This window comes from Saprolegnia parasitica (genome assembly GCF_000151545.1).
Source record: "Saprolegnia parasitica CBS 223.65 unplaced genomic scaffold supercont2.20, whole genome shotgun sequence".
Classification (NCBI taxonomy): domain Eukaryota; phylum Oomycota; class Saprolegniomycetes; order Saprolegniales; family Saprolegniaceae; genus Saprolegnia; species Saprolegnia parasitica.
Window position 1 is genome coordinate 371,162 of NW_012156414.1, and position 21,245 is coordinate 392,406.

The window sequence follows — 21,245 nt, forward strand, 5'->3', positions numbered from 1 at the left end:
CGCGACAGCGTAGCACAAGACAACATGTGCATCGTGTATCGACGCCTGAACACAGTGACGCTGCCACCCTCGAAACGCCGAGCACCGTGGCATCGCGGAGTACTACCACGTGCACTGTACCGCAGCGACCCCTCGTCGCATGCGCCGATCTCCGCGCAGAGTGGCCTGCGGCTTGCCAGCTACTCACGTGGCACCCAAGAGCGGTACACTTGTTTCGATCGCGCTACTCTGCTGTCACGGCGGTGCCTCAATCGATCGAATGCCACGCCGCGTCAAAGACGGTCACCTTCGTTGGCCTGGGCACGTCGCGTGGGACAGCGTCGGTGGAGTTGGCCGAAGGGTGCGAATGCAAGGTGGTCGCGTGGCGAAGGATCGCGAGTTATCACGCTGCAACCGCGTGGCAAAGAGCCCTGTGGTATGGCGCCCCTACCACGCCAGTGCTGCCTCGCTGTGTCTTTAGAACCCGCCGAGCGATGCGCATCTGCGGTGTCGTCCGTCGAAATGCGTGTAACGTTAACCATGAAGCAGACGACGAGCTCTCGGCGGCCGGCTCGTCGTAGCACCTTGGAATCGATAGTCCACACCAAATCCAGTTCAGTGTAAATTATATGTAAATAGACTCACTTCAACAACAACAACGAGCTCTTGCTTTCTCGCATGCATGCAGGAGGCAACGTAGGTCGCCGCATCGTCGCCATAGTAATTGATCGTTCGTTGTCTCGACTTCCACAACGTGCCGCTGCTCGTTTGCGAAGGCAACATGTGAGGCGTACTAGGAAGAGAGCTGGAATGATGAGGTCTCAAAGGCAGTTCTCGTGGTGGCTCGCAGTAGTCGGGTAAAGCTGACAGCAGCTAAAACGACAAGCTGCGAGAAACTGTACCTTGGATCTCTACCAGCATGTTGCGGATCGGGAGAGGCGCCATGACAGTGCTTTGGTTGCGCTCGACCTCCTCTGCGCTCCTCTCATTTTAGCAGGCACGAGACTGCATTACGTGTGATGGTCCTTCGCTGTCCATTGCTAATACTAGTAGCATGGATGTGCAGTCGCTTGGAAACGAGCTGCGATCTTATTGCCGAGCCAGCGATCTTGCCGCCAAATTCGCATCCGGATGGCTTGAAATTCAACTCGGTTTATCCGGATTCCCGGAAGGTTCGAATTCCAAAACTGCTTTGCGGGCCGGGATGGAGGACGACGATTGCTACGGGTTTGGCTCCTACGACGACGTCTTCTCGGCGCCCACGGGCGCGCCAGGGCAGGAAGCCGCCCCCGAAGAGATCACGTCGGCGCTCACGCCACGCTCGCGGAAGCTGGTGGATGTGACGTCGCCCGTCTCGGCGGCAGCCATCGGAACGTACTTGATGGACGCCGGGTTCTTCGTCGCGGGCAGCGCCATCGCGACGCCGCGCTTCCATGGACACCACATTGGCCTCAAGATCAAGCGCAATGGCAAGCTCGTCGCCTTTAGCTTCCCGGACGCGGGCGACGTGGTCGCTGCGAGCGTCGTCGAAGCGGGCGCCGCCGTCTCTGTTCTGGGCGAGCTCCTTCTTGATGACAATATCTTGCTGTGGAAGCCAGCGCACTACGCCGACGCCAAGGCGTCTGCCTCGGGCCACATGTATGGCTCGGACCGCTACAGCCTCCAGCTCCCGCGCAAGCACGTGCGCGGTGCCCAGAGCGCGCGTGTGCAGAACGTCATGTCGGCGCTTGTCGTGACCATCGAGACCTTTGACATTGCGTTTGAGTTTACCTTCATGCCGGGTCCGTACCACAAGCCGTCCAAGTGCAACGAGCTTCTCGAACTCCTCACGCCGACCGCGTCGTCGCCCAAAGTGCCGCTCTCGACGCCGTCCAAGAAAGCATCGCCGCTCCTATCGCAGACGCCGCCCATGCGCACGCCCATGCGCCGCTTGTCCAGCGCAAGGTCGCCAGTGCCCATGCGGAGCAGTCCCCATCGCCTCTCGCGCGAAGCTGTCGATGAACGCAACGCGTTGGTCCGGGCGTATCTCGCGCTGCCCCGCGGCTCCGCCGAGGCCCTCGATGCGGCGGTCACGGTGCGCACTCGCACGCGTCACCTCTTCCCGATTTTCAATCTCAATTTAGATTCAAGACAAGTACGGGTACCCAATCGGTCCCGTCGTTGGCGCGTCGTTCCTCGACGACAAGGATTATCGGTACGCCTATGAGATCCCCGTCGCTCCTAACGACGGACGCAACGTAGGCGGGACACAGTCGCGCGGCTCGCTGAGACGGTCGAGCGCATGAAGCGCGTGTGGAAGGCCGAGGAGGCGCTTCTGGAGCAGCAGACGCACGTGCGCAGTTCGCGGTCCGGCGACCACGACATTACGTACTTGGACACGAACACGAGCCACTTCATTACGCCGAAAGAGTACGAAGTGCGCTACAAGCAGCAGCTCCAGGTGTCGACGCCCGTCGTGCTCACGTCGTCACTGGCCGTCCACCACCCCTCGTCCTTCGATACGAGCGCGAGCTGTATCGTCGACGCGCAATTCTTTGAGCGCGACACACCGCTGCTGACGCTGCCCGAGACGGTCCCCAGTGCGAAGCGGGACGAGGCGGCCGCCAAGATGCGCGAGTACGAAGCGCAGATCGACCGCGCGACCAACGAGCTGTACCAAGCGATCGCCAAGCTCACGCACCAGCACTACACCACCGTCCAGTCCATCGAGGTACGTACGTGTCTTCGTCGACAGCGTCGTCGATTTTCGATATCATGGACATTTATGTAGGACGAGTATGCGCAGTACATTAGCAGCCTTGGCGTCCAACTGCCCGTGCAGCTTGGTATCTCGCAGCACGCGACATAGCAATTGGGATCTTAGCCGATCGTAGATGCGTCCCGGCCACACAACAAGAGGCGTCGACGAAGCATCCTCATGTCGCCATCGCGGGACGAATTGACCAGCGACACGCAAGCGACCAGCGATGTCGATTCGCCGCAGGATGGTAGGATGGATCCCTTGTATCAAAACCAAAAAGAACGCTAACGATGTCGATAGAAGAGGCTGCGAAGCGGCAACGGCGGCTCAGCACCGACCTCCCGACCATGGCCGAGCTCGACGACGCGGCCGAGTCGTCGTCCAACGTCGTCGCGGCCCCATCCCCGCGTGTTTTGGAGGGTACTTTTGATCTTGGACAATTACACGAAGAACGAGCGCATGAGTGTAGAGGACGCCGACTTGAACCTGTGCAATCTCTGCTTTGATCAGCGCGTGGCCATTGGTACACCTTCTTTCAAACGACGACTCTACGCGTCATCGATATCTTTGTCTAGTGCTCAAGCCGTGCGGGCACGAAATGTGCGATCAGTGCTGGGCAAGCTCCAGGCGTCGCACGTGCACGAGTCTGGCGCGATCCAGTGTCCTTGGGACCGTGAGACTGTCGAGCCGCAAGTCGTCGTCGTCGTCGCGCCATAAGATCGTATTTGCTCTAAACTTTCCAAATGTCCACAGAATACACTTGCGTGTAACCGAGATTCCAAGGTTCTTGTTTCCAAGCAAAATGGCCGCGACGCACGAGACGACCCTGCTGGACTGGGGGCAGTTGGCGACCGAGCGGCGTCAGTACCTCGCGTCCGCGCCGTTGGTCCCCCCGACTGTGATACCCCCCCTCGGTGTGCCCCCCCAGGCCCCCCCGACCCGCAGAATGGAAACAACGAGGACGGACGATCCTGAGTGCACGTTTCGACCGCAGCGCATTGCCAAGATGGACGCGTGGGTGACGTCCAAGTACCTCGACCCGCGGGCGCCTCCTCGGTGGCCAAGCCATTTTCAAACGTTCGTCATCGCTCATGCCTGTCGCGTAGTGCCCGCGCCGAGCCCGTCTTGTCGTTCCAGCCGGCCATCAACCGGAATGTGGCAGTCCATGCGAGCGAGCCCAACGTCTACAACCGGTTGTACGCCGACCGCGTTCCTCGGCCCGCCCCCAACGTCGTCCAACAATGCACTCCCCACCTGTTGCTGACGGTACAAGAATGTAGGACCCGCCGGTGACCAAGCGTTCGTCCAAGCTCTCGAAAGCGGCGGTGGATGCGTGCATTGCGCGCCAGAGCGAGTACCTTGCCGAGACTCAAGTACGTGCTCGCAGGAGCCTTGTTGCGGTATGCCATCGTGGCTTCGTAGCGCCGCCAGCGCGCGCTTCGGGACGCGACTGCGTACCCGTTCCGGCCCCATATCAATCCTCGCTCGCAACGCCTCGCCAAGCGATTTAGGTACATCAATAACCCCTTCTGCAGCGTCGGCGTAAAGACGGCGAGGTACTAGCTCCATGAACGAGACGCTGGATCATGCACAGCGCCGGCGCGAGTCCAAGCTCCGTATGCTCTTGGGGCCCGATGTGCCTGTGCGCTCGGTCGTCGTCGTCGATGCCGCCGCCCAAGCCAAAGCGACGGCGCGCCTCAGTCGTCCGAAAGACGCGTATTACGTGCCGGAGACCGACGACGTCGGCGTCTCTGGCAGCAGCACCTCGATCCACGCCGCCACGTTGCTCTACGAGAAGCTCCAGGAGCAGCACACGGTGCGACACGGTCGCATGCACTCCGACCATGCTCTCCGTGTAGGTCCAGCGACACGTCAGTTTGCGGCAGCACGTCGACGCGATTCTCGACGACTATGCTATGGCGCCGTAGATTATATACCGGTCGTCCAGTACATGTATACCACGAGTGCTTTGTTTGAATTGATGTCCTCACAGTACATGCAGCATGACGCAAGGACCTTGATGCTGGTTGCGGTTAGGTGCAATCCTCGTCTTCTTTGGAGCACAGTAGACGCTCCACACGCAGTGCCAGCGGTCGAGGCAGGGGCATCAGCGCGTGAAGTGAGTACACGTGCGCCGTGCTAGTGCGCATAGCTACCTCGTCATGCCACAGGTCATCGATGTATGACATACGTACTTGAGAGTGGCCACCTTGGCAGCGACCGCGGGGACGTGCAGCGCGCAGTCCAAGAGGCGCAGCGCGGCTGGCACCCACGACGAGACGGAATTGCTGGTCGTGCGGCGCTCGTCGTGCACTTTGGCCAGCAGCAGCCGCGTGTGGCGCAGCGTTGCAACGCGCAATGTTGCTGCCGGTGCAATGGCGACGAGCTGGTCGAGCACGTCCAGAAGCATGGCGCACAACATGGTTGTCGCCATGGGCAAGAGGCCAAAGCAGAGCTCGACACCGCCGTGATGCACAACGTGCATCGCGCCCGATGTGTCGCAGCTGAGATGGTAGAGTGCTTGGAGCCCCACCATGGTGGGAGCAACATCGCCCTAGTACATGACCACGTCTACCAAGCGTCTTTCATGGTATGTGAAAGCACCTGCGTGACGAGCTCCACGAGTCGGGGCACGAGTGTCGGGACGGCAACCACGATACTTTTCACAAGGGCGCGATGGTCGCTAAGGACAATGAGAGTCCCGTCGAGAATCCGTCCACGCCTACGTACTCGATGGTTGGACACTGAAGAAAGAGCTGGTTGATGCGATGCACGAGCGTCAAGGCGACAATGGTGTCCGTTGGAGGAACGGACTGAAGCTAGTGGCATGGTCATTGACAAGAAGAGGGTGTCGTCACTTACGTACATCTCGCACGTGCTGCTGAAGCGTAGCGATGCGCTAAGCAGACGCGGAGATGTACCAAGTGCAGCCACCACCGGTAGCCTTACCGCCTCGACTGTCATCTTGTCAAAGGTTTCACGAATGCATGTGCGTTTCGCTGCATCTTGAAGAACCGCCGACGAAAGCTGTGGTCTGGCGCCTCGATTTCTGTCGCAGGGAGTAGCACTAGCGACGATGGGCCGCAGTGTGTCGACTCTCGGCGTTTGAATTGCCGACTGCAAGAGGCTACGTTTACGGCTCGTCAACGCATCACCAGATCCAATGCTTTTCTTGTTGTGCCGGTACCTGGAGTGCAGAATCGACTCGAAACATTCGAGTTATCTAGTCCTAGTCAAGTCGTTCAACTCGAGTACCGACTCCGTCACTCGGTGCACCTGTGTCAACACCGCTAAGGTTAATTTAAGACTTCCAATCAACAACACCCTACTTGGCTCGACTACGTGATGATGGCAGAAGCGAACAAAGGCAACCTCACGAGGCACGAGACTGCCATGGGAATACATACTGTCGCTGCTACGACACTGTGCATGCACCGCGCGCTGTGCTTGAGCGGCGACCGACATTGCAACGGGCATGGTTGAACGACATGAACTCTCTTTGCATTCACGCTTTAACTACACATTATCGTCGTCCGACAAGAATCGAGCAAACGCTGCGGTTAGACTTTGCCGCTAAAGGTTTGCAGGCTAAACTGGAGAAATTGCTGACCGGCCACTGTCGCATGGCGCTTGAAGCGATGCGAGAGCTGATCGTCCGTTGCGTCGGTCGGAAGGTCCAGAAGCCCCCAGCACGCAGCCTCTTCGTGGATCGACACGTAGCCGTCTTTTTTGAAAACTGCGAGTTGACGTACAAGACGCGAACCTTGGTGTGGGTCTCGTCCACCGCCTCCATCGTGACCCTAACCGCTCTTCAGATCTAGATCTGGTCCATCATCATCGTACCAGAACTGGCGATTGCACTGACGGTTGATTACTGGAAGCGTCTCGTCGTCGTGGATGTTTTGGCTCACCATGACGCAGCGGTTGTCGCGGACGGGAAACTCGCGCCACATCAAATTCACGGACTCGTCCTCGCTCACCACCGTGTGGCTGTACAGCATCGTGGGGCTCACTTCTTTGAGCATCTAATCGCATCTTGATATTGCGCCTCGTACAGGCATAGCAACACGTACGTCCGAATCGATAAACTTGCCGTTGCCTGGCGACCAGACGACGCCCGAGAGGTAGTAGTAGATCGACTTGCGGGCACTCGCGATGGCCACGTCCAGCGACACGGGCACATACAACTGGTGGCGCCACATGTATTGAAACGTATCGTCCGCCGTCTCGCGCACTGCAAACTCGTCAAACGACGTGTGCTCCGTGGGCGGTGGAAAGCCGCAGTCGGCAAGGACCCGGTCCACGTTGTGGTACAGCTGCTGCGAGATCCAGTCAAAGCCGAGCTTGCGCGCTTCGGGCTCCTTTAAGAGCGTCGAGTTGCGCCACGACGGCCGCGACGGGTCGAGCGATTTCTACACACAGCCTCGTCAGCGCAATCGGACACGGCAATGTCGCACCTCGATGCCACGCAGATTTTTCGCGACCCACGTCGACATGCGCTGCGCAAGCTCCTTGTACACGGCCTTCTGCGACTTGAGCAGGCGAGTCTGATGCATGGCCACCTGCGCTTCGTCGGCGAGGCCTGTCGCAACCTCGCGCCAAGGCAGCGTGCGAAGCGCTTTTTGCTGCGCGTGCTGTGCGATCGCCGCCTCGAGCTCTCGAACCCGGCTTTTCAAGAACTGGACCTCGTCGGCCTCTTGCTGGCGGTACATGCGCTGCTTCTCGCGGTGGTACAAACGCTTCTCGAGCTTGACCGCGTCGGCGGTGCGGCCTGGTCGCTGCATACCGAATCCGGAATTCGAGTACGCCGTCGTGGATGAGGCTATCCGGACGGTGTCACCCGAGCGTTCTAAACAGTTTCAAACAAGAAACCCTTCTCTTATGTTTAAAACGCCTCTCGGGGTAGTGTTTGCTGACCAAGATCGTGCAGCAATCGTCGAGTAGCCAATTTCGTGCAGAAAAGCAGGTGCGTCCCCGCGCCCGAGCTCGGCTCCACATACAATAGCTGGGATTACAGGTAGGCGAACAGAAGCGACCACTGACACAGCGACCACTGAAATAACGACCACTGACACAGCAACCATTGCCCAGCGGATTGCATCGAGTCCGTCGTCGCCAGCATGCTTGCAGCCACCGTCACCTTTTTCTGGCTTCCGCAGCCTTCAGAAAGCTTCGCCGTCATCACAAGACGACGAATCCAAGACCACCTCTTGGTTCGTCGAGCTCCGACGACGACGACCTCGGTTCATCAACGATCTCATCGTCCGGCTCCATCGGTGGCCGCTCTCGCTATGTATCTCTGTCCGCTCGGTTCGGTGTCTTGGTAGTGTGCACGCGTCTGCGCAGCGCCACAGCGCTGTACACCTCGCGTCCTCGTGTCCTGCACAAGGACGCGAGGTGTTCGAGGTGCCAAATGTGTTTAAAACATCTCGTTTCCCGTCGTTTGGTACAAAGTGTTTTGTATCCGGTGGTCCATCCCATGGCTATTTTTATTTCGCGATCGGCCATCCTGCCTACAAACAGCAAGGCAGTTGCTCGAGGCGCTGAATAAAAATACGAGTTGATTGGGATGATGTAATCGGCGACTTGTTGAGGCAGACCGACGGCTGCGACCATTCTTCAACACAGCGCGAAATGGCCTCGACGTCGACGCTGAGCTGGATCAACCGCTTCAACGACGGCGTCGACCTCGACGTCGTCACCTTCTTCCACAAGAACTGCGGCGACTCGTTCGTCGCCAAGGCTATGTGGGAGGTCATCACGTTCACCGGCGATGGCATCTTGTACGACAACGCCGTGGCCTCGCCTGTCGACTCATCATGCACCGTAGCTTCTTCGCCGTGTTGCCGCCGCTGGCTGGCCTTGCGTGGGCGACAGGTGCCATGCCTGCGCTCTCGCCAGACCAGATCTACCTCGCGACGTACCTCACGGTGACCATCATCGTACGTAGACACGATGCGATCTTGGCGTGCTGATCATGCGCGTATAGCTCGACTTTGCGCTCAACTTGGCCATGAAGGCTGTGTTTCGGCGCCATCGCCCGCTGTACCACAAGCACGACATGCGCTTCCCTGGCCCCGACAAGTACTCGTTCCCGTCCGGCCATGCCACGCGCGTCGGCTGTCTCTTTGCGTGGATCGTCGAGCTCGTCACGTGTACGTCACGTCGTGTTTTCATGTTGCCGAAAAGATAACTGATATGTAGACGAGCCGCGTCTGCTGGCCGTCGCGCTGCGCCCGGTACCGCTCTTGGACGAGATTGACGTCGTCGCGCAGTCGCGTGAGATCCTTCTCACGGGCGTGATCTGGGTCGTCATGAACTGCATTGGGCGGCTCGCACTGGGGCGCCACTTTGCATCGGATGTCGTTTGCGGTGCGCTGCTCGGATACCTCGTCTTCTTCCCCGCGGCCCAAAGCGTCATGCTCGCCATCGTGCACCCGGCGCTGCTGCAATTCTAACTCGACGCCCTCGTTGACCTCCAATTTCCTCTCCAAGTCCTCCTTAATAATAAATATGCGCGTTGATTCTCGACCTGGCGTTCGCAGTCGAGTCAGCATGGGACGCCGCATCGCGCCCCCGGGATGATGAGTTGTGAAGATATTGTCTGGTGGCCTTGTTCGTTGGCCGTTTCAAAAGGCCACATTGCAGTACGATGGGCGGAAAGGCCACGCGGTCCATCTCCAAGATTGCCGCCGACAAGCTGCATGGTACATCGACCGAGAGCGACTTTGATTTGGAGGCGGAAGAGAAGCGGTGCGTCGACACGTTCTATCAACGTTGAAATCGCGTATAGGATCCACGAATTGGAGGCCAAGCACGCGCTCATCGTCGTACGACTGCAGTTGACGCCACTACTCGCCTCACGCGCTCGCTGCTGATCTAGCAATATGTGGTCGACAACATTTACCCATACGCGCCCGTGACGGTCCAAGCGAAGCGATTGGCCCACGACTCGACCAAGGACGACTGCCACGACGTTGGCAAGCTCAAGAAGCAGACATACCTCTGGATCACACTGGACGAAGCCCTCCTTACGCAAAAGCGAGTCTCGATCGACCTGAAAGCCATGTACCCGATCGCAGTCGCCATCGATCACGACGGGTCCGTTCGAGTTGATCGTTCGTTCTCGTTAGAAAAGAGATTGTTTGTATAGGAACGCCATCGTGACGGATCAATCGTCCGGCCAGCGCAAACTCAAGGCAGAGGACATGCTCGCACTTGCTTCCGCGACGCAGCCGCCGCCACCGCCCTTGCCGCCGCACCTCGTCACGGCCACCGTTGCGAGTCTCACCGTAAGTATCTGCAAGAAGAAAGCGTCACGAGAGGAGGCGGCATATAGGTTGCGTGGACCGAGGCGCCCGGCAGCATTTTGGACCGCTTTGAAGTACAATACCAAAAGATGCCTGCGGCCAACGCCGTGCTCAAGGCTTGGAGCGTCTTGGCCCACGACGCCAACAGCCGGCAAGGGGCCCTCACAGACCTCACGTGCCACGAAGGCTTCTTCTTCCGGGCACGATGTCGCAACCCCGCGGTTGACTTCCTGCGTGTTGGCGCGTTTGTCCCATTGCGGTCATTAGGGCTGGAGCGACTTTAGCGCGACGGGCGGCCCGTTCTTCACGCTGGCCGGGGCGCCCGACAAGCCGCATGCTCTGCACGCCGCGGTCATTGCAGACACGTTTATTCATGTGTGTTGGGCCGCCGTCAACGACCGCGGATCGCCGATCGTTGCGTATACACTGGAAGTGCGCGAGATCAGCGAGACCAATGCGCCTTTCGAACGCGTCTACGCCGGCCGCGACCGCGGTGCGCGCGCGTCTTATCTTTTTCTCGCCTCGACGCGACGTCGTAGAGTACCTCTGCACCGGACTGCGCCCGAAACCGTCTACGGCTTTCGCCTCCAAGCGGCCAACATTGTGGGCTCTACTCCATGGCTTGAGAGTCGAGCGATCCGAACGACTGCCTTTGGCCGCCCCGAGGTCCAGGAGCTACCAGCGTCCTGCAGCAGCGAGCGGTGCCGTACGAAATACTGAAGACGTCACCTCCAGCATTGTGTAGGTGGGTCGAGTGCTGGGACCCGCGGCAGGAAAAGGTGTTTTACTTCAACAAGGTACGATTTGCAGGCGTTCGTCCAATGTGACGTGTCTAGTTTACGAGCCAGCGCACGTACGACGAGCCCGCCGAGATCGCGGACGCGCGCAAGGCGACAGGCGACGCTCCGGAAGAGACCCCCGAGATGGTCTTTCGGAAGAAACGATATCACTTGCATCGGGACCTGCGTGGCAGCGCACCCGTGCCACCAAGTGCGTTCGAGGTGACCGTACACCGGGCTACGGTGCTGCCGGACACCATTGCTCGGTTTGCCACAGCGTCCAAGAAAGAGCTTCTCGGAAAGCCCCGGGTTACGTACCACGACGAAGACGGCATCGACTCGGGGGGGCTTACAAAGGTATGTAATACATCCTCGCCTCGTCGACGCCACTCGACTATTCAACCGCGCTAGGACTGGTACTTGGCCGTCTCCAAAGCGACGCTGCAGTCGTCGTGTGGTCTCTGGCGCCCTTTAGGTAGTGATATGCTCGACGCGCCAAAGCGAACTTGGGTGTTGTTTCGATAGATGACGGCGGGGTGTATGAGATGGACCCGGATGCGGACACCCCCACGCACCTCAAGTTGTTTCGTTTCCTCGGTACCCACCTCTTTCCTTGCGTTGCATTTGATACATTATGTTCCTTGCGCTAGGCAAGTTTGTGGCCAAAGCCATATACGATCGACACGTCGTGGCGCTGCCTTTGGCCCCCATCGTGTTCAAGCACCTTCTCGGCGAGACCATGACGCTCGCGGACCTCGAGGCCCTCGACCCGCAGTTGGCCAAGTCGCTCGCCTGGATCGAGACGCACACTATTACAGACGTGCTCTTCGACACGTTCTCGATTACGCGCGCCAACAACGTCCTCGGTACGCAAGACACTATTCAACAACCTCGCTCCACATGGTGCCTTATCTATAGTGGACCTCAAAGAGAATGGGCGCGAGATTGATGTGACCGAAGCCAACAAGCTCGAGTACGTGGCGCTTCGACGGCAGTGGCGCACTGCATACGCCGTTCGGCCGCAGCTCGATGCCTTTCTCAGTGGCCTCCACACGCTCCTCCCCGCGGCGGCGCTGCAGCCCTTTTCCTGGCGTATGATACACATGTCTCAAAGTCGTTTGTGTTGACAACAATAATGTCATGATAGAAGAACTGCAGTTGCTGCTGAGCGGCAACCCGTGCGTCGACGTCGACCAGCTGCGTGCGACGACGGTGTACCAAGGTGGCTACGACGCCAGCGCCCAAGTCATCTTGTGGCTTTGGCAAGTGCTGCGCTCGTGGGAGAACGCAACGCGCCAGCGCTTTCTGCAATTTACAACCGGCGCGAGCACGGTGCCGCTCGACGGTTTGGAGCCGCCGCTCACGATCACGCTCTCAGATCTGAGCGACGACGCGCTGCCACGGTCCCACACGTGCTTCAACCAGCTCGTGCTGCCAACGTACTCTTCGTATGCGACGCTTGTCACCAAGCTGCGCTTCGCCATCGACAATACCGACGGCTTTGCATTGAGCTAAGAAGACACGGTATTTCAAACGCTGCCATTTCCAATGTATTGTCATGTAGCCAGATTTACTGGATGAGGCCGTTGGCCTTGCCACACGCAATAAACGCGTCGACGCACTTGTCGACTTGCGCGCGCGAGTGCGCCGCCGACATTTGGACGCGGATGCGCGCAAGACCCTTGGGCACGACCTACATGGATATAGATGCATGAGCACCCCTTGTATGGAAAAAAGGCAATTCTACCGGGTAGCTAAAGCCAATGACGTAAATGCCCTGCTCGAGCATGTCGTCGGCGAGCTTGGACGCGAGGCGCGCATCGCCAATCATGACGGCCACGATCGGGTGGTCGCTACAGAGACACCTTGTCATAATCCATCGGATGGAAGGAGACGATACCGAGCGCCCGTGAGCTTGAAGCCGGCGGCGGCCATGCGGTCGCGGAAGTGGTGCGTGTTGTCGCGGATCTGCTCGACGTACTCGCTCGAGCTCTCGAGCATCTCAAAGACCTTGAGCGACGCGCCGACGACGACGGGCGACACCGAGTTGGAGAAGAGGTACGGGCGCGACTTTTGGCGAAGCGTGTCGATGACCTCCTGGCGACCCGTCGTGTAGCCGCCGGTGCCGCCACCAAGCGCCTTGCCGAGCGTCGAGTTGATGATCTACACGCAAGATCGTGCTATGAGACAATGCAGCGTCGTCGTCGTCGTACGTCGATCTTGCCGCGGAGACCAAAGTACTCGTCTGTGCCACGGCCGGTGGCGCCAAAGAAGCCCGTCGTGTGGCACTCATCAATGAACACCTGGGCGTCGTGCTTCTGGGCAAGGTCGTAGATGCCCTTGAGCGGCGCGACGTCGCCATCCATGCTAAAGGCGCCGTCCGTCGCGATGAGGCGCGTGCGGCAGTGCTTGGACGCCTCGAGCTTGGCCTCGAGGTCCTTCAAGTCCATGTGCTTGAAGCGGTGGCGCTCGGCCTTGCAGAGGCGGATGCCGTCAATGATCGAGGCGTGGTTGAGTTCGTCCGTGATGATCGCATCTTCGTTGTTCAAGATAGCTTCAAAGAGACCCGCGTTCGCATCAAAGCACGACGGGTACAAAATCGTGTCGTCCGTGCCGTGGAAGCGAGCGATCGCCGCCTCGAGCTCCTTGTGGATGTCTTGCGTGCCGCAGATGAAGCGCACGGAGCTAAGGCCAAAGCCATGCGTCTCGAGCGCCTTCTTGGCCGCGGCCACGACCTCGGGGTGGTTGGAGAGACCGAGGTAGTTGTTGGCGCAGAAGTTGAGCACGCCCTTGTCCGCAACGACGATCGACGCGCCCTGCGGCGACGTGATCACGCGCTCCGACTTGTACGTGCCCGCGGCCTTGATCTCCGAGAGCTCGCCGGCCAGGCGGCGGGTCAACGTGTTGGAGCTGAAGCGGCGCATTTGCGTGGCGATGGACGAAAGCGGTTGTGCGCCTGCGGTCGCCGAGAGTGACCGTACATTGAAGTACGCTGCGGCCCGTACGGCAATGTACGCCAATGTACGAGACCCGGCTGGCTCTGGCTTTCGTCGATCGCTGGGCCCATGGCCCGCTGCCAATGCCTCTAGCTGCTACAGTAGCGAAGACCCTTGTGTCCATGAATCCTCTTTACAACCGTTCGCAAGCCACCTAGAGTCTGCCACCTAGTACGTGCCAGCCTTGCCGGTTCCAGCGTCTCACGCCATGAGACTACCGGTAGCGTGAGGAGCACTGTACAGTAGCACTGGCTTGGAAGAGGATTCATTGCATAAATTTGCGCGGCCTGATATCTAAGAGGTGACGAGGGGTGGCCAGAAGAGCGTCACGGATGGCGCTTGGGTGTGTCGGTGAAAACGGACGCCCTGCGCCACAGGAAGCGAACGCGGAACACACTGGTGGGCCACAGATTGCGCCGCCGGCTTCGGCGCTGCGACTGTCGCATAGGGACACGGCCGTACATCGTACCGTCGTATCCGGCTTGTAACCGGATGACCGCCTGTCCCAGCCCGGCCACAGCAAGGCCACAGTGGCATGGACTCGGAGCGGGACGCGGCGCGGGCAGCGGCCAAGCTGCGCCGGCGCGTGTACCAGCGCCAGAAGCAGCGCCAGTACCGCAGCCGTGAGTCGTCGGAAGTGGCTTCACTCCGGGCTCTCGTCGCAGAGCTCGAGGTCCAGGTTGACGCGCTCACAACCGAGCTCCGGGCGAACGCACCGACCGAGCTGCCGTGGGTCGACGTGGCATCTGCGCTCCGGGACGAGGCGTCGCTCACGACGCACAAGAACAAGGCGCTCAAGTCGCAGCTCGAAGAGTACCAAGATCTGGTTGTTGTCATGACAACGTGGGTCACGAAGCACGTGCCCATCCAGGTGGCGACGTCATCTTTATCATTGCCACGTTATCCTGACCCCGTACTAGAAGGCGATCACGGCCTCGGCGTACTCGTGGCGCAACGCGACGCTATTCGCCAACAAAGAGTCGCGCAAGCTCGGTCTCGATTGGATCACCAAGCACCTCTACCACAACACGGAGCGCATGCTCGCGCATTGCGGGTTCGAGTCCCTGTACGGCACCGACCGCTTTGACGACTTTGCCATTGATATGACCGATCCCGAGTACTTTGAGTACGCGTGGCGGCACCAGGCCAAGCACAATGCGCCCTTTGACGCCACGGTGGCGGCCTTCCGCGCCTTTGTCCAGCATTTTGTGAACGGCGGCGTCTGGTCCAGTGGCACGGGCGAAGCGCTCGATCCAGATGTAATACTACCACACCTCTAGAAAGGATGTAGAGCAGCGAGCGACTCATGATGAAACGATTAGATTGTCAATCAAGTCGCGGCGCAGATCACGTACACGCGGATTGCGTCGAGTCCGCGCGAGAGCATCAACTTTGTCTCGCGCGAGTTTGCGACATCGACCCAGTGCATCTTTGTGTGTCAAAACATTCCGTTCGACGAGACGCAGCCGCTGAACGACGAGCAGTGCAACCGCCGACTCTGGTGCACCTTCGCAGTACATGTGGTTCGATCTCGTCATCCTCCTTTCTGGTCTAGGATCGTGCTCGATCGCGTGTCCGAGCACGTCACGCACATCCGCGTCCTCTACATCAACTCGCACGGCTTCAACCAGCATGGCCACTTTGACATGGCGAGGGAAGCAGCGTACTGGGGCTGCGACGTATCGTCGATGCCGTCCGAGCCCGACGCATGGTTCAAGGCGTTCCAAGCTCGGGTGCACAAGGTCGGGCAGTCGTTCATCGCCCACAACACGTCGCAGATGGACCTCATTTTCCAGCAGCAGCGCCAACAACTGCAGCAGTATCTTCCGTCGTCGTCGTCGAGCCAGAGGACGTCGTCATAGCACACACCACCAAGTCGTATATTCATCCTTGCTCTATAAACCGCTCGTGGCTTAACCAAAGTTGATGCCCTGCGCAAGCGGGAGGTTCTTGCTGTGGTTGATCGTGCACGTCGACCGGCGCATGTACTGCTTCCACGCATCGCTGCCCGACTCGCGGCCACCGGCGCCCGTCTCCTTCTCGCCGCCAAACGCGCCGCCAATCTCGGCGCCGCTCGGGCCAATGTTGACGTTGACGATGCCGCAGTCCGAGCCGGCAGGGCCCGTCCACTTGAAGATCGCGGCCTGGTTGGTCGTAAAGAGCGACGACGAGAGGCCCTGGGGCACGTCGTTGTTCTTCTCGATCGCTTCGTCGAGGTTGCTAAACTTCATCACGTACGTAATGGGTGCAAAAATCTCGGTCTACAGAGCCATTGACAACTTGTCCACATGTGCCAGCCGTGAAACGCACCTGCACGATCGGCGCCTCGTGCGCAATCGCCACGAGCGTCGGCTCGACAAAGTTGCCAGGGCCCGGGAGCACCTTGCCGCCCGTCAAGACCTTGCCGCCCTGCTCGGTCGCCGTCTTGATGCCGTTGGCAAAGTTGGTGACCGCCTATTTCTCCACGTGAACAGCAGCTCGCGATATCGAGTTGGGTGTTGTACCTGCTGGTTGTGGAGCGGGCCGCAGAGCGTCGTCGGGTCGAGCTGGTCGCCGATCGGGATCTGCTTGTACGCGGTCACGAGCTTGTCGACAAACGAGTCGTAGATGTTTTCGTGGAGGTAGATGCGGCGGAGCGTCGTGCAGCGCTGGCCGGCCGTGCCGACGGCCGAGAAGAGCGTCGCACGGAGCGCCATGGTCAAGTCGGCGTCTTCGTCAATGATCATCGCGTTGTTGCCGCCGAGCTCAAGGATCGCCTTGCCAAACCGGTTGGCGACGACTTCGTTCACGTGGCGGCCGACGTGCGTCGAGCCCGTAAACGAGATGAGCTCCATGCGCTTGTCCTTGATCATTGGCTCGCCGACCTCCTTGCCGCTGCCGCAGATGAGCGACGCGATCGCGGGGTTGTACCCGTTCTTCTCGAGGACGTCCGTGACGATCTTGTTGCACGCAATCGACGTCAAGCACAAGTTGTCATGGGGCTTCCACACTTGGGTGTTGCCAGCGACGAGGCTGAGCGCGCCGTTCCAAAACATGACAGCGCACGGAAAGTTGAAGGCCGTGATGATACCGACATGGCCCTTGAGCGGGTTGTAGCGCTCCATCATAAAGTGGCCCGGGCGCTCGGACGGGATGATCGAGCCGTTGAGGCAGCGCGAGAGACCGACGGCAAAGTCGCAAATGTCGACAGCCTCCTGGACCTCGCCGACACCCTCGACCGTGATCTTGCCCATCTCGAGCGAGACGAGCTGGCCGAGCGCCTTTTGCTTGGCGCGAAGCGACTCACCAATCTGGCGCACGACTTCGCCGCGGATCGGAGCCGGCACGTCGGCCCAGTCCTTCTTGGCCTTGTCCATGGCAGCAATAACGCGCTCGTAGTCGGCCTTGGTACCCGTGCGCGTCTTGGCAATGATCTCGTTGGTCGCCGGGTTGACGCTGTTGAAGACAGGGCCGTTGCCGAACCACTCGCCGTCAAAGACACCGAGGTTCTCCTCCTGGAGACCGAGCTCCTTCAGGAACGGGTACTTGGAGAACGTGAGCGTGCTCTGGCGGCGCGCGAGGACCGTGTTGAGCTTGGCGCTCGAGCGAAGCATCATCATCGTCGTGAGTTGTCGAAGGTAAAATGAAGACTGCTGCCTTTCTAGCCGCTGGATCGCCAGCGAATCTTCACTTTGCCCTTTGCAACGATTGGTCAAAATCACCGTGCCTCGGCACACGATTGGTCAAAATGCAGCTAAACGCTCACGAACTTCAAGCCCAAAGTTCAAGTGCGCCAGACCAGCTGCTGGAACGACGGGGCATCCACGGACAAGACGCGCGACAGCACGGCGAGTGGCGTCCGCGGATAATGCAAGGGAATCGTACTACTGAGGCTGCTCGAGCTGGCTCGGCAAAGGCGTACAGGAGCATAAATATAAGGCGTTGCAAAGGATGCCGTGTCGGAGGACATGCGAGGTCGAGCCATCCATGGACGCATCCATATGCGAAGGATTGATGTGGATGCAGCGTCCATCGTCTGGCGCCAGCCGTGCACTTTCGGGGCCGAGAGGGACACACACGGCTGCAGTCACTTTGCTTTTCCCCTTTACGGTGTCTTGTCGAGGGACAACCGATACGTCGCCAGGCAGAGCCGCCGTGCCGACCGCAACAGCATCTTTCGTCGCTGCCAGTGTTCCGTCGGATCACGGTGGAACGCCAAGAAGAGACAGCTTGCAGACGTGCTTCGTCGTGTACATGGAAATCGGTACGCTGCGCAGACAAGCTTCCGAGGCGACACTGGTAGCCCACCGCAACAAAACCAGCGGCACAAACCAACTGCACTACACGCTGGAACGACATTGATCGACATCGCGATGTCGACATCGAGGGTGTCACCACGGAGGGTATAGATCTGGTTGCTCGGTGCGTGCTTGAATGAGGCCAGACGACCTTCTATTGCCCTAGTTCCCGTAGTATGTACACAAAAAGCCTTGCCTTCCATCGGTCATGGAGTGTACTAGTAACCGAGGAACCGAGGGTCCAAGCTGAGGGTGCAATTGAGCTCGAGTTGGCACGAAGGCAAGGTTGGAGGGCGATCTTGGGCCTGTGCCCCAATCATCTTGCTGCAGAGCACTTATTGACCAATCAAAGTGACGGAATCTACAACATTGATTCTATTGGCCAAAATAATTGCCATCGTGTACGGATACCAAACCCTTCACACAATTTCCCATCGTTTGTCTATCCGGAGAGATACGAAAATAGTGTAATTTCTGCCCGAGCACCAGAGATGGAGGAGACGCCGCCGCCTGCCCGCGACGGCTTCCTGCAGAACACGCGCTACATCTCGCCGATCCAGCGCAGCGACTCGCCGTCACACCTCATGGTCAGCGGTGGACTGGTCGACAGCAGCCGGGGTACGGTCCAGGAGTCTGGCATCGAGGTCACGCTGACGCCATCGCCGGCGAGCTTCACCAGCGGCTCGAAGCGCCCGCGGTCCAGCATCGAGAACGCCGCCATGAGCCGCATCGACATGCTCACGCAGGAGCTCGAAGCTGCGCGCATTGCCCACGAGCAAACACACAGCAAGCACGAGCTCGCAATGGCCGCCAAGGACAACGAGCTCGCGAAGCTCAAGCGCCAGCTCAAGATGACCATGGACGAAGAAGAAAAGATGCGTAGCAAGGTGGACATCCTCAACGAAGAAAGCACGGACCTTCAGCGAGCGTACCAAGAGCTGCGTGCAGACTTGGAGCAGCAGCTGCGGACGGCCACGGACGAGATCGCCTCGTGCAAGGAGCGCATCGAGGAGCTCGAGACAGAGCGCAACCACACGGCGCACGAAGCCAACACGATCATTGAAAACCTGCGTGATGAGTTGGACGAAGCCAACAGCAAGCTCGACAAGGAAGACGACAGCGGCCAAGATGACGACGAGAACGACGCGTCGTCGTCGTCGCCGGTACCCCTCGCTACCTCCCACCACCCAATGTGACACTATGTAATACCTTGTAGGCCATGGCGTCCGAGATTCGCCTCTTGCAGATGCAGCTCGACGAGCAAACGATCTTGGCTTCGGTGCAGCGTCAACGCGTGAGCACGGAAACGCTCATGATGTGCGTGTATGTAGAACGCGCAGAAGGCGCTCGAGGAGGCCCAGCAGACGCTCCACGACGCGTCCGAGCTCCGAGCGTTGCGCCAAAAGGTTGCCGATCTTGAGCAGGCCAGCAAGCGCGACCGGGACGAGGTTCGTCGATGATCGCAGCACGGAAGCCTCCTGTCTCATTGTCCATGTGAAAAGATGCAAGGGCTCCGCGTCCATGCCAAGAACCAGGAAGTCTTGGCCGAGCAGCTCACGACGTTGCAGCGTCTTTTGGACGCGAGCGAGAAGCGGGCGTCGGAGAAGACCGAGATCCATGTCGGCCCGTGCAGCACTGAGACGATGTCTCTTATCATCTAGTGCGCATTAGGTGGCGTACGAAGCACTGCTCGAGAACGAGCGCGAGTGGAAAGAACTCTTCCGGCCGCTACTCACGGACCCCAAGAGTGCAAATTGCGTGCGCGTAGCCTTCGTCTCATCGAGGAGGTTGTAGACGGCCTCGACCCGCACCTCGTCGAGACGCACCCGACCAAGGCCGTGAGCGAGCTTTTCATCGCACGCCAAAGCGACTTTGAGGCCCTCTTGCTCCAGCGCGTACGTTTGTTTTCCGATGATCCGAGAAGACACGACCAACTAGGGCCAACTGGAGCTCCAAATGACCAAGCTCAACAGCCGCTTGGAGGCGGCGACAAAGGAGGTGCTCGCATGGGAAGCCAAGTACGCACAGCTCGAGGCCGAGCTCACAGACGCCAAGTACCATGTACGCGAGGTCGGTTGCGACGCAAAATCGGCCTTAGCATCCTTTTGTAGATGGACAAGGAGGTGCGTGTGGGCGCTCGCACGCGCGAGACAAACCTCGACTTGACGTCGCTCCTGAGCTCGTACGAGCGCGGCGAGACGACTGAGGCGCGGCAGCTCGTGCAGCAGCTCAAGGAGGCGCTCGCGCGCTCCGAGACGGTCAACGCGGAGCTGCAGCAGGAGCAGCGCGTCATGGCGTCGCCGGCGCTCATGGAAAAGCAGCAAGGTCGCATCGCGCATCTCGAGCGGTCCATTAGCGATGAGAAGGCCGAGAACCTCCGCCTCACCAAAGCGATCGTCAAGCTCGAGACGGACGTAGCGCTCTTTGAGAAGCGTCTCGGTCGCGGCGAGTTTAACCCGCGTACGACCAAGGTCGTTCACATGATGCTGGTACTTGATATTTGTTTCGGATGTCGCAGACGTTGATGGTATCCCTGCGTGTAGAACCCGACGTCGCACCATGTACTGCAGACGGCGCCCGAGTCGGCCGACGTGGTTGCGCTCCGCGAGGAGAACGAGCGGCTCAAGGAGACGCTGCAGCAGGTGACGCACCAAACGCCTCGCGCCAAGCCGCCGGCGAGCGCTGCTAGCATTACGACGCCGCACGAGACGGTCGAGGGCCTGCGCATCTTGAACCAGCGCCTCAAAGAGGTATAACACGGATTTCCCCGTCAAGAGGAGGATGATCCTGACACTGGTGCAGGTGTTCCGGGACCAAATCAACAAGTACCGCGATGCGGTCTACCGCGTGACAGGCTACAAGATCGACCTCAAGAAGAACGAGCTCTCGCTCCGGTCCATGTACGCCGAAAACGAAGGCGACGAGATCAAGTTCCGGCTCGTCGACGAGGAAAACATGGCGTTGCTGGAGACGGACTTTTGCGCGTCGCTCGATCCCAAGTACCTCGGGTACCTCAGCCACTGCAACTCGCCGCCCGCGTTTGTGAGCACGGTCACGCTCAACCTCTTTGAGAAGCAGACGTTCCAGCCCAAGTAGCGGTCATCATCCACTACCTAACCCACCCCAATCCTATTGTCTGTTTGCTTGCAGACGCCTGGGTTCAA

General features: G+C 59.4%; 10 protein-coding genes across 10 annotated transcripts; 6 read left to right on the forward strand and 4 right to left on the reverse strand.

Annotated features, from left to right (window-relative positions):
* Positions 1-1,183: 1,183 nt before the first annotated feature.
* On the forward strand, positions 1,184-2,842 carry SPRG_06135 (hypothetical protein; the record flags this gene model as incomplete). The annotated part of the gene is made up of 4 exons (XM_012344858.1): positions 1,184-2,053; positions 2,103-2,173; positions 2,221-2,689; positions 2,828-2,842. The coding sequence occupies 4 exons, from the start codon at positions 1,184-1,186 to the stop codon at positions 2,840-2,842; spliced, it is 1,425 nt and encodes a 474-aa protein (XP_012200248.1).
* A 1,103-nt stretch (positions 2,843-3,945) lies between these two features.
* Positions 3,946-4,647, forward strand: SPRG_06136 (hypothetical protein; the record flags this gene model as incomplete). Its single annotated transcript, XM_012344859.1, has 4 exons — positions 3,946-4,092; positions 4,142-4,230; positions 4,283-4,535; positions 4,579-4,647. Exons 3-4 carry the CDS (start codon positions 4,287-4,289, stop codon positions 4,645-4,647), a joined length of 318 nt encoding a protein of 105 aa, XP_012200249.1. The 5' UTR covers positions 3,946-4,092; positions 4,142-4,230; positions 4,283-4,286.
* A 105-nt stretch (positions 4,648-4,752) lies between these two features.
* SPRG_06137 (hypothetical protein) lies at positions 4,753-5,696 on the reverse strand (the record flags this gene model as incomplete). Its single annotated transcript, XM_012344860.1, has 6 exons — positions 5,669-5,696; positions 5,582-5,618; positions 5,450-5,538; positions 5,324-5,402; positions 4,915-5,273; positions 4,753-4,858 (listed from the first exon to the last, which is right to left on the reverse strand). The coding sequence occupies exons 2-6, from the start codon at positions 5,585-5,587 to the stop codon at positions 4,753-4,755; spliced, it is 639 nt and encodes a 212-aa protein (XP_012200250.1). The 5' UTR covers positions 5,588-5,618; positions 5,669-5,696.
* Positions 5,697-6,212: 516 nt separating this feature from the next.
* On the reverse strand, positions 6,213-7,508 carry SPRG_06138 (hypothetical protein). Its single transcript, XM_012344861.1, has 4 exons — positions 7,177-7,508; positions 6,793-7,131; positions 6,563-6,744; positions 6,213-6,519 (listed from the first exon to the last, which is right to left on the reverse strand). Exons 1-4 carry the CDS (start codon positions 7,501-7,503, stop codon positions 6,243-6,245), a joined length of 1,125 nt encoding a protein of 374 aa, XP_012200251.1. The 5' UTR covers positions 7,504-7,508; the 3' UTR covers positions 6,213-6,242.
* Positions 7,509-8,288: 780 nt separating this feature from the next.
* SPRG_06139 (hypothetical protein) lies at positions 8,289-9,250 on the forward strand. The gene is made up of 4 exons (XM_012344862.1): positions 8,289-8,502; positions 8,550-8,661; positions 8,709-8,874; positions 8,924-9,250. Exons 1-4 carry the CDS (start codon positions 8,354-8,356, stop codon positions 9,175-9,177), a joined length of 681 nt encoding a protein of 226 aa, XP_012200252.1. The 5' UTR covers positions 8,289-8,353; the 3' UTR covers positions 9,178-9,250.
* Positions 9,251-9,320: 70 nt separating this feature from the next.
* Positions 9,321-12,323, forward strand: SPRG_06140 (hypothetical protein; the record flags this gene model as incomplete). The annotated part of the gene is made up of 14 exons (XM_012344863.1): positions 9,321-9,472; positions 9,513-9,549; positions 9,603-9,820; positions 9,873-10,011; positions 10,059-10,250; positions 10,297-10,522; positions 10,571-10,730; positions 10,775-10,826; positions 10,866-11,165; positions 11,220-11,283; positions 11,334-11,405; positions 11,459-11,674; positions 11,727-11,900; positions 11,956-12,323. The coding sequence occupies exons 1-14, from the start codon at positions 9,372-9,374 to the stop codon at positions 12,321-12,323; spliced, it is 2,319 nt and encodes a 772-aa protein (XP_012200253.1). The 5' UTR covers positions 9,321-9,371.
* SPRG_06141 (2-amino-3-ketobutyrate coenzyme A ligase) lies at positions 12,320-13,780 on the reverse strand. The gene is made up of 4 exons (XM_012344864.1): positions 13,022-13,780; positions 12,709-12,971; positions 12,556-12,661; positions 12,320-12,501 (listed from the first exon to the last, which is right to left on the reverse strand). Exons 1-4 carry the CDS (start codon positions 13,730-13,732, stop codon positions 12,379-12,381), a joined length of 1,203 nt encoding a protein of 400 aa, XP_012200254.1. The 5' UTR covers positions 13,733-13,780; the 3' UTR covers positions 12,320-12,378.
* Positions 13,781-14,337: 557 nt separating this feature from the next.
* Positions 14,338-15,775, forward strand: SPRG_06142 (hypothetical protein; the record flags this gene model as incomplete). The annotated part of the gene is made up of 4 exons (XM_012344865.1): positions 14,338-14,675; positions 14,725-15,063; positions 15,127-15,305; positions 15,360-15,775. Coding segments are annotated over 4 exons (1,163 nt in total), but the record flags the coding sequence as incomplete, so codon positions are not given.
* SPRG_06143 (hypothetical protein) lies at positions 15,628-17,473 on the reverse strand. Its single transcript, XM_012344866.1, has 3 exons — positions 16,309-17,473; positions 16,115-16,258; positions 15,628-16,065 (listed from the first exon to the last, which is right to left on the reverse strand). The coding sequence occupies exons 1-3, from the start codon at positions 17,401-17,403 to the stop codon at positions 15,718-15,720; spliced, it is 1,587 nt and encodes a 528-aa protein (XP_012200256.1). The 5' UTR covers positions 17,404-17,473; the 3' UTR covers positions 15,628-15,717.
* A 1,073-nt stretch (positions 17,474-18,546) lies between these two features.
* SPRG_06144 (hypothetical protein) lies at positions 18,547-21,208 on the forward strand. Its single transcript, XM_012344867.1, has 10 exons — positions 18,547-19,244; positions 19,298-19,360; positions 19,413-19,529; positions 19,584-19,700; positions 19,753-19,828; positions 19,876-19,976; positions 20,020-20,151; positions 20,193-20,570; positions 20,625-20,831; positions 20,884-21,208. The coding sequence occupies exons 1-10, from the start codon at positions 18,573-18,575 to the stop codon at positions 21,175-21,177; spliced, it is 2,157 nt and encodes a 718-aa protein (XP_012200257.1). The 5' UTR covers positions 18,547-18,572; the 3' UTR covers positions 21,178-21,208.
* The last annotated feature ends 37 nt before the right edge of the window (positions 21,209-21,245 follow it).

Excerpts from the sequence above, each read along its gene's own strand:
- SPRG_06138 (XM_012344861.1), bottom strand. The coding sequence starts at position 7,503 with ATGCAGCGACCAGGCCGCACCGCCGACGCGGTCAAGCTCGAGAAGCGT. Across the intron at positions 7,132-7,176 it reads AAAATCTGCGTGGCATCGAG|AAATCGCTCGACCCGTCGCG; the intron begins GTGCGACATTGC and ends GGCTGTGTGTAG. Across the intron at positions 6,745-6,792 it reads GCAAGTTTATCGATTCGGAC|ATGCTCAAAGAAGTGAGCCC; the intron begins GTACGTGTTGCT and ends AGATGCGATTAG.
- SPRG_06139 (XM_012344862.1), top strand. The coding sequence starts at position 8,354 with ATGGCCTCGACGTCGACGCTGAGCTGGATCAACCGCTTCAACGACGGC. Across the intron at positions 8,662-8,708 it reads ACCTCACGGTGACCATCATC|CTCGACTTTGCGCTCAACTT; the intron begins GTACGTAGACAC and ends ATGCGCGTATAG. Across the intron at positions 8,875-8,923 it reads GATCGTCGAGCTCGTCACGT|ACGAGCCGCGTCTGCTGGCC; the intron begins GTACGTCACGTC and ends ACTGATATGTAG.
- SPRG_06144 (XM_012344867.1), top strand. The coding sequence starts at position 18,573 with ATGGAGGAGACGCCGCCGCCTGCCCGCGACGGCTTCCTGCAGAACACG. Across the intron at positions 19,245-19,297 it reads ACGCGTCGTCGTCGTCGCCG|GCCATGGCGTCCGAGATTCG; the intron begins GTACCCCTCGCT and ends AATACCTTGTAG. Across the intron at positions 19,701-19,752 it reads CGGAGAAGACCGAGATCCAT|GTGGCGTACGAAGCACTGCT; the intron begins GTCGGCCCGTGC and ends AGTGCGCATTAG.
- SPRG_06143 (XM_012344866.1), bottom strand. The coding sequence starts at position 17,403 with ATGATGATGCTTCGCTCGAGCGCCAAGCTCAACACGGTCCTCGCGCGC. Across the intron at positions 16,259-16,308 it reads GCCCGCTCCACAACCAGCAG|GCGGTCACCAACTTTGCCAA; the intron begins GTACAACACCCA and ends GTGGAGAAATAG. Across the intron at positions 16,066-16,114 it reads ACGAGGCGCCGATCGTGCAG|ACCGAGATTTTTGCACCCAT; the intron begins GTGCGTTTCACG and ends ATGGCTCTGTAG.
- SPRG_06141 (XM_012344864.1), bottom strand. The coding sequence starts at position 13,732 with ATGCGCCGCTTCAGCTCCAACACGTTGACCCGCCGCCTGGCCGGCGAG. Across the intron at positions 12,972-13,021 it reads GTCTCCGCGGCAAGATCGAC|ATCATCAACTCGACGCTCGG; the intron begins GTACGACGACGA and ends TCTTGCGTGTAG. Across the intron at positions 12,662-12,708 it reads TTCAAGCTCACGGGCGCTCG|CGACCACCCGATCGTGGCCG; the intron begins GTATCGTCTCCT and ends GTGTCTCTGTAG.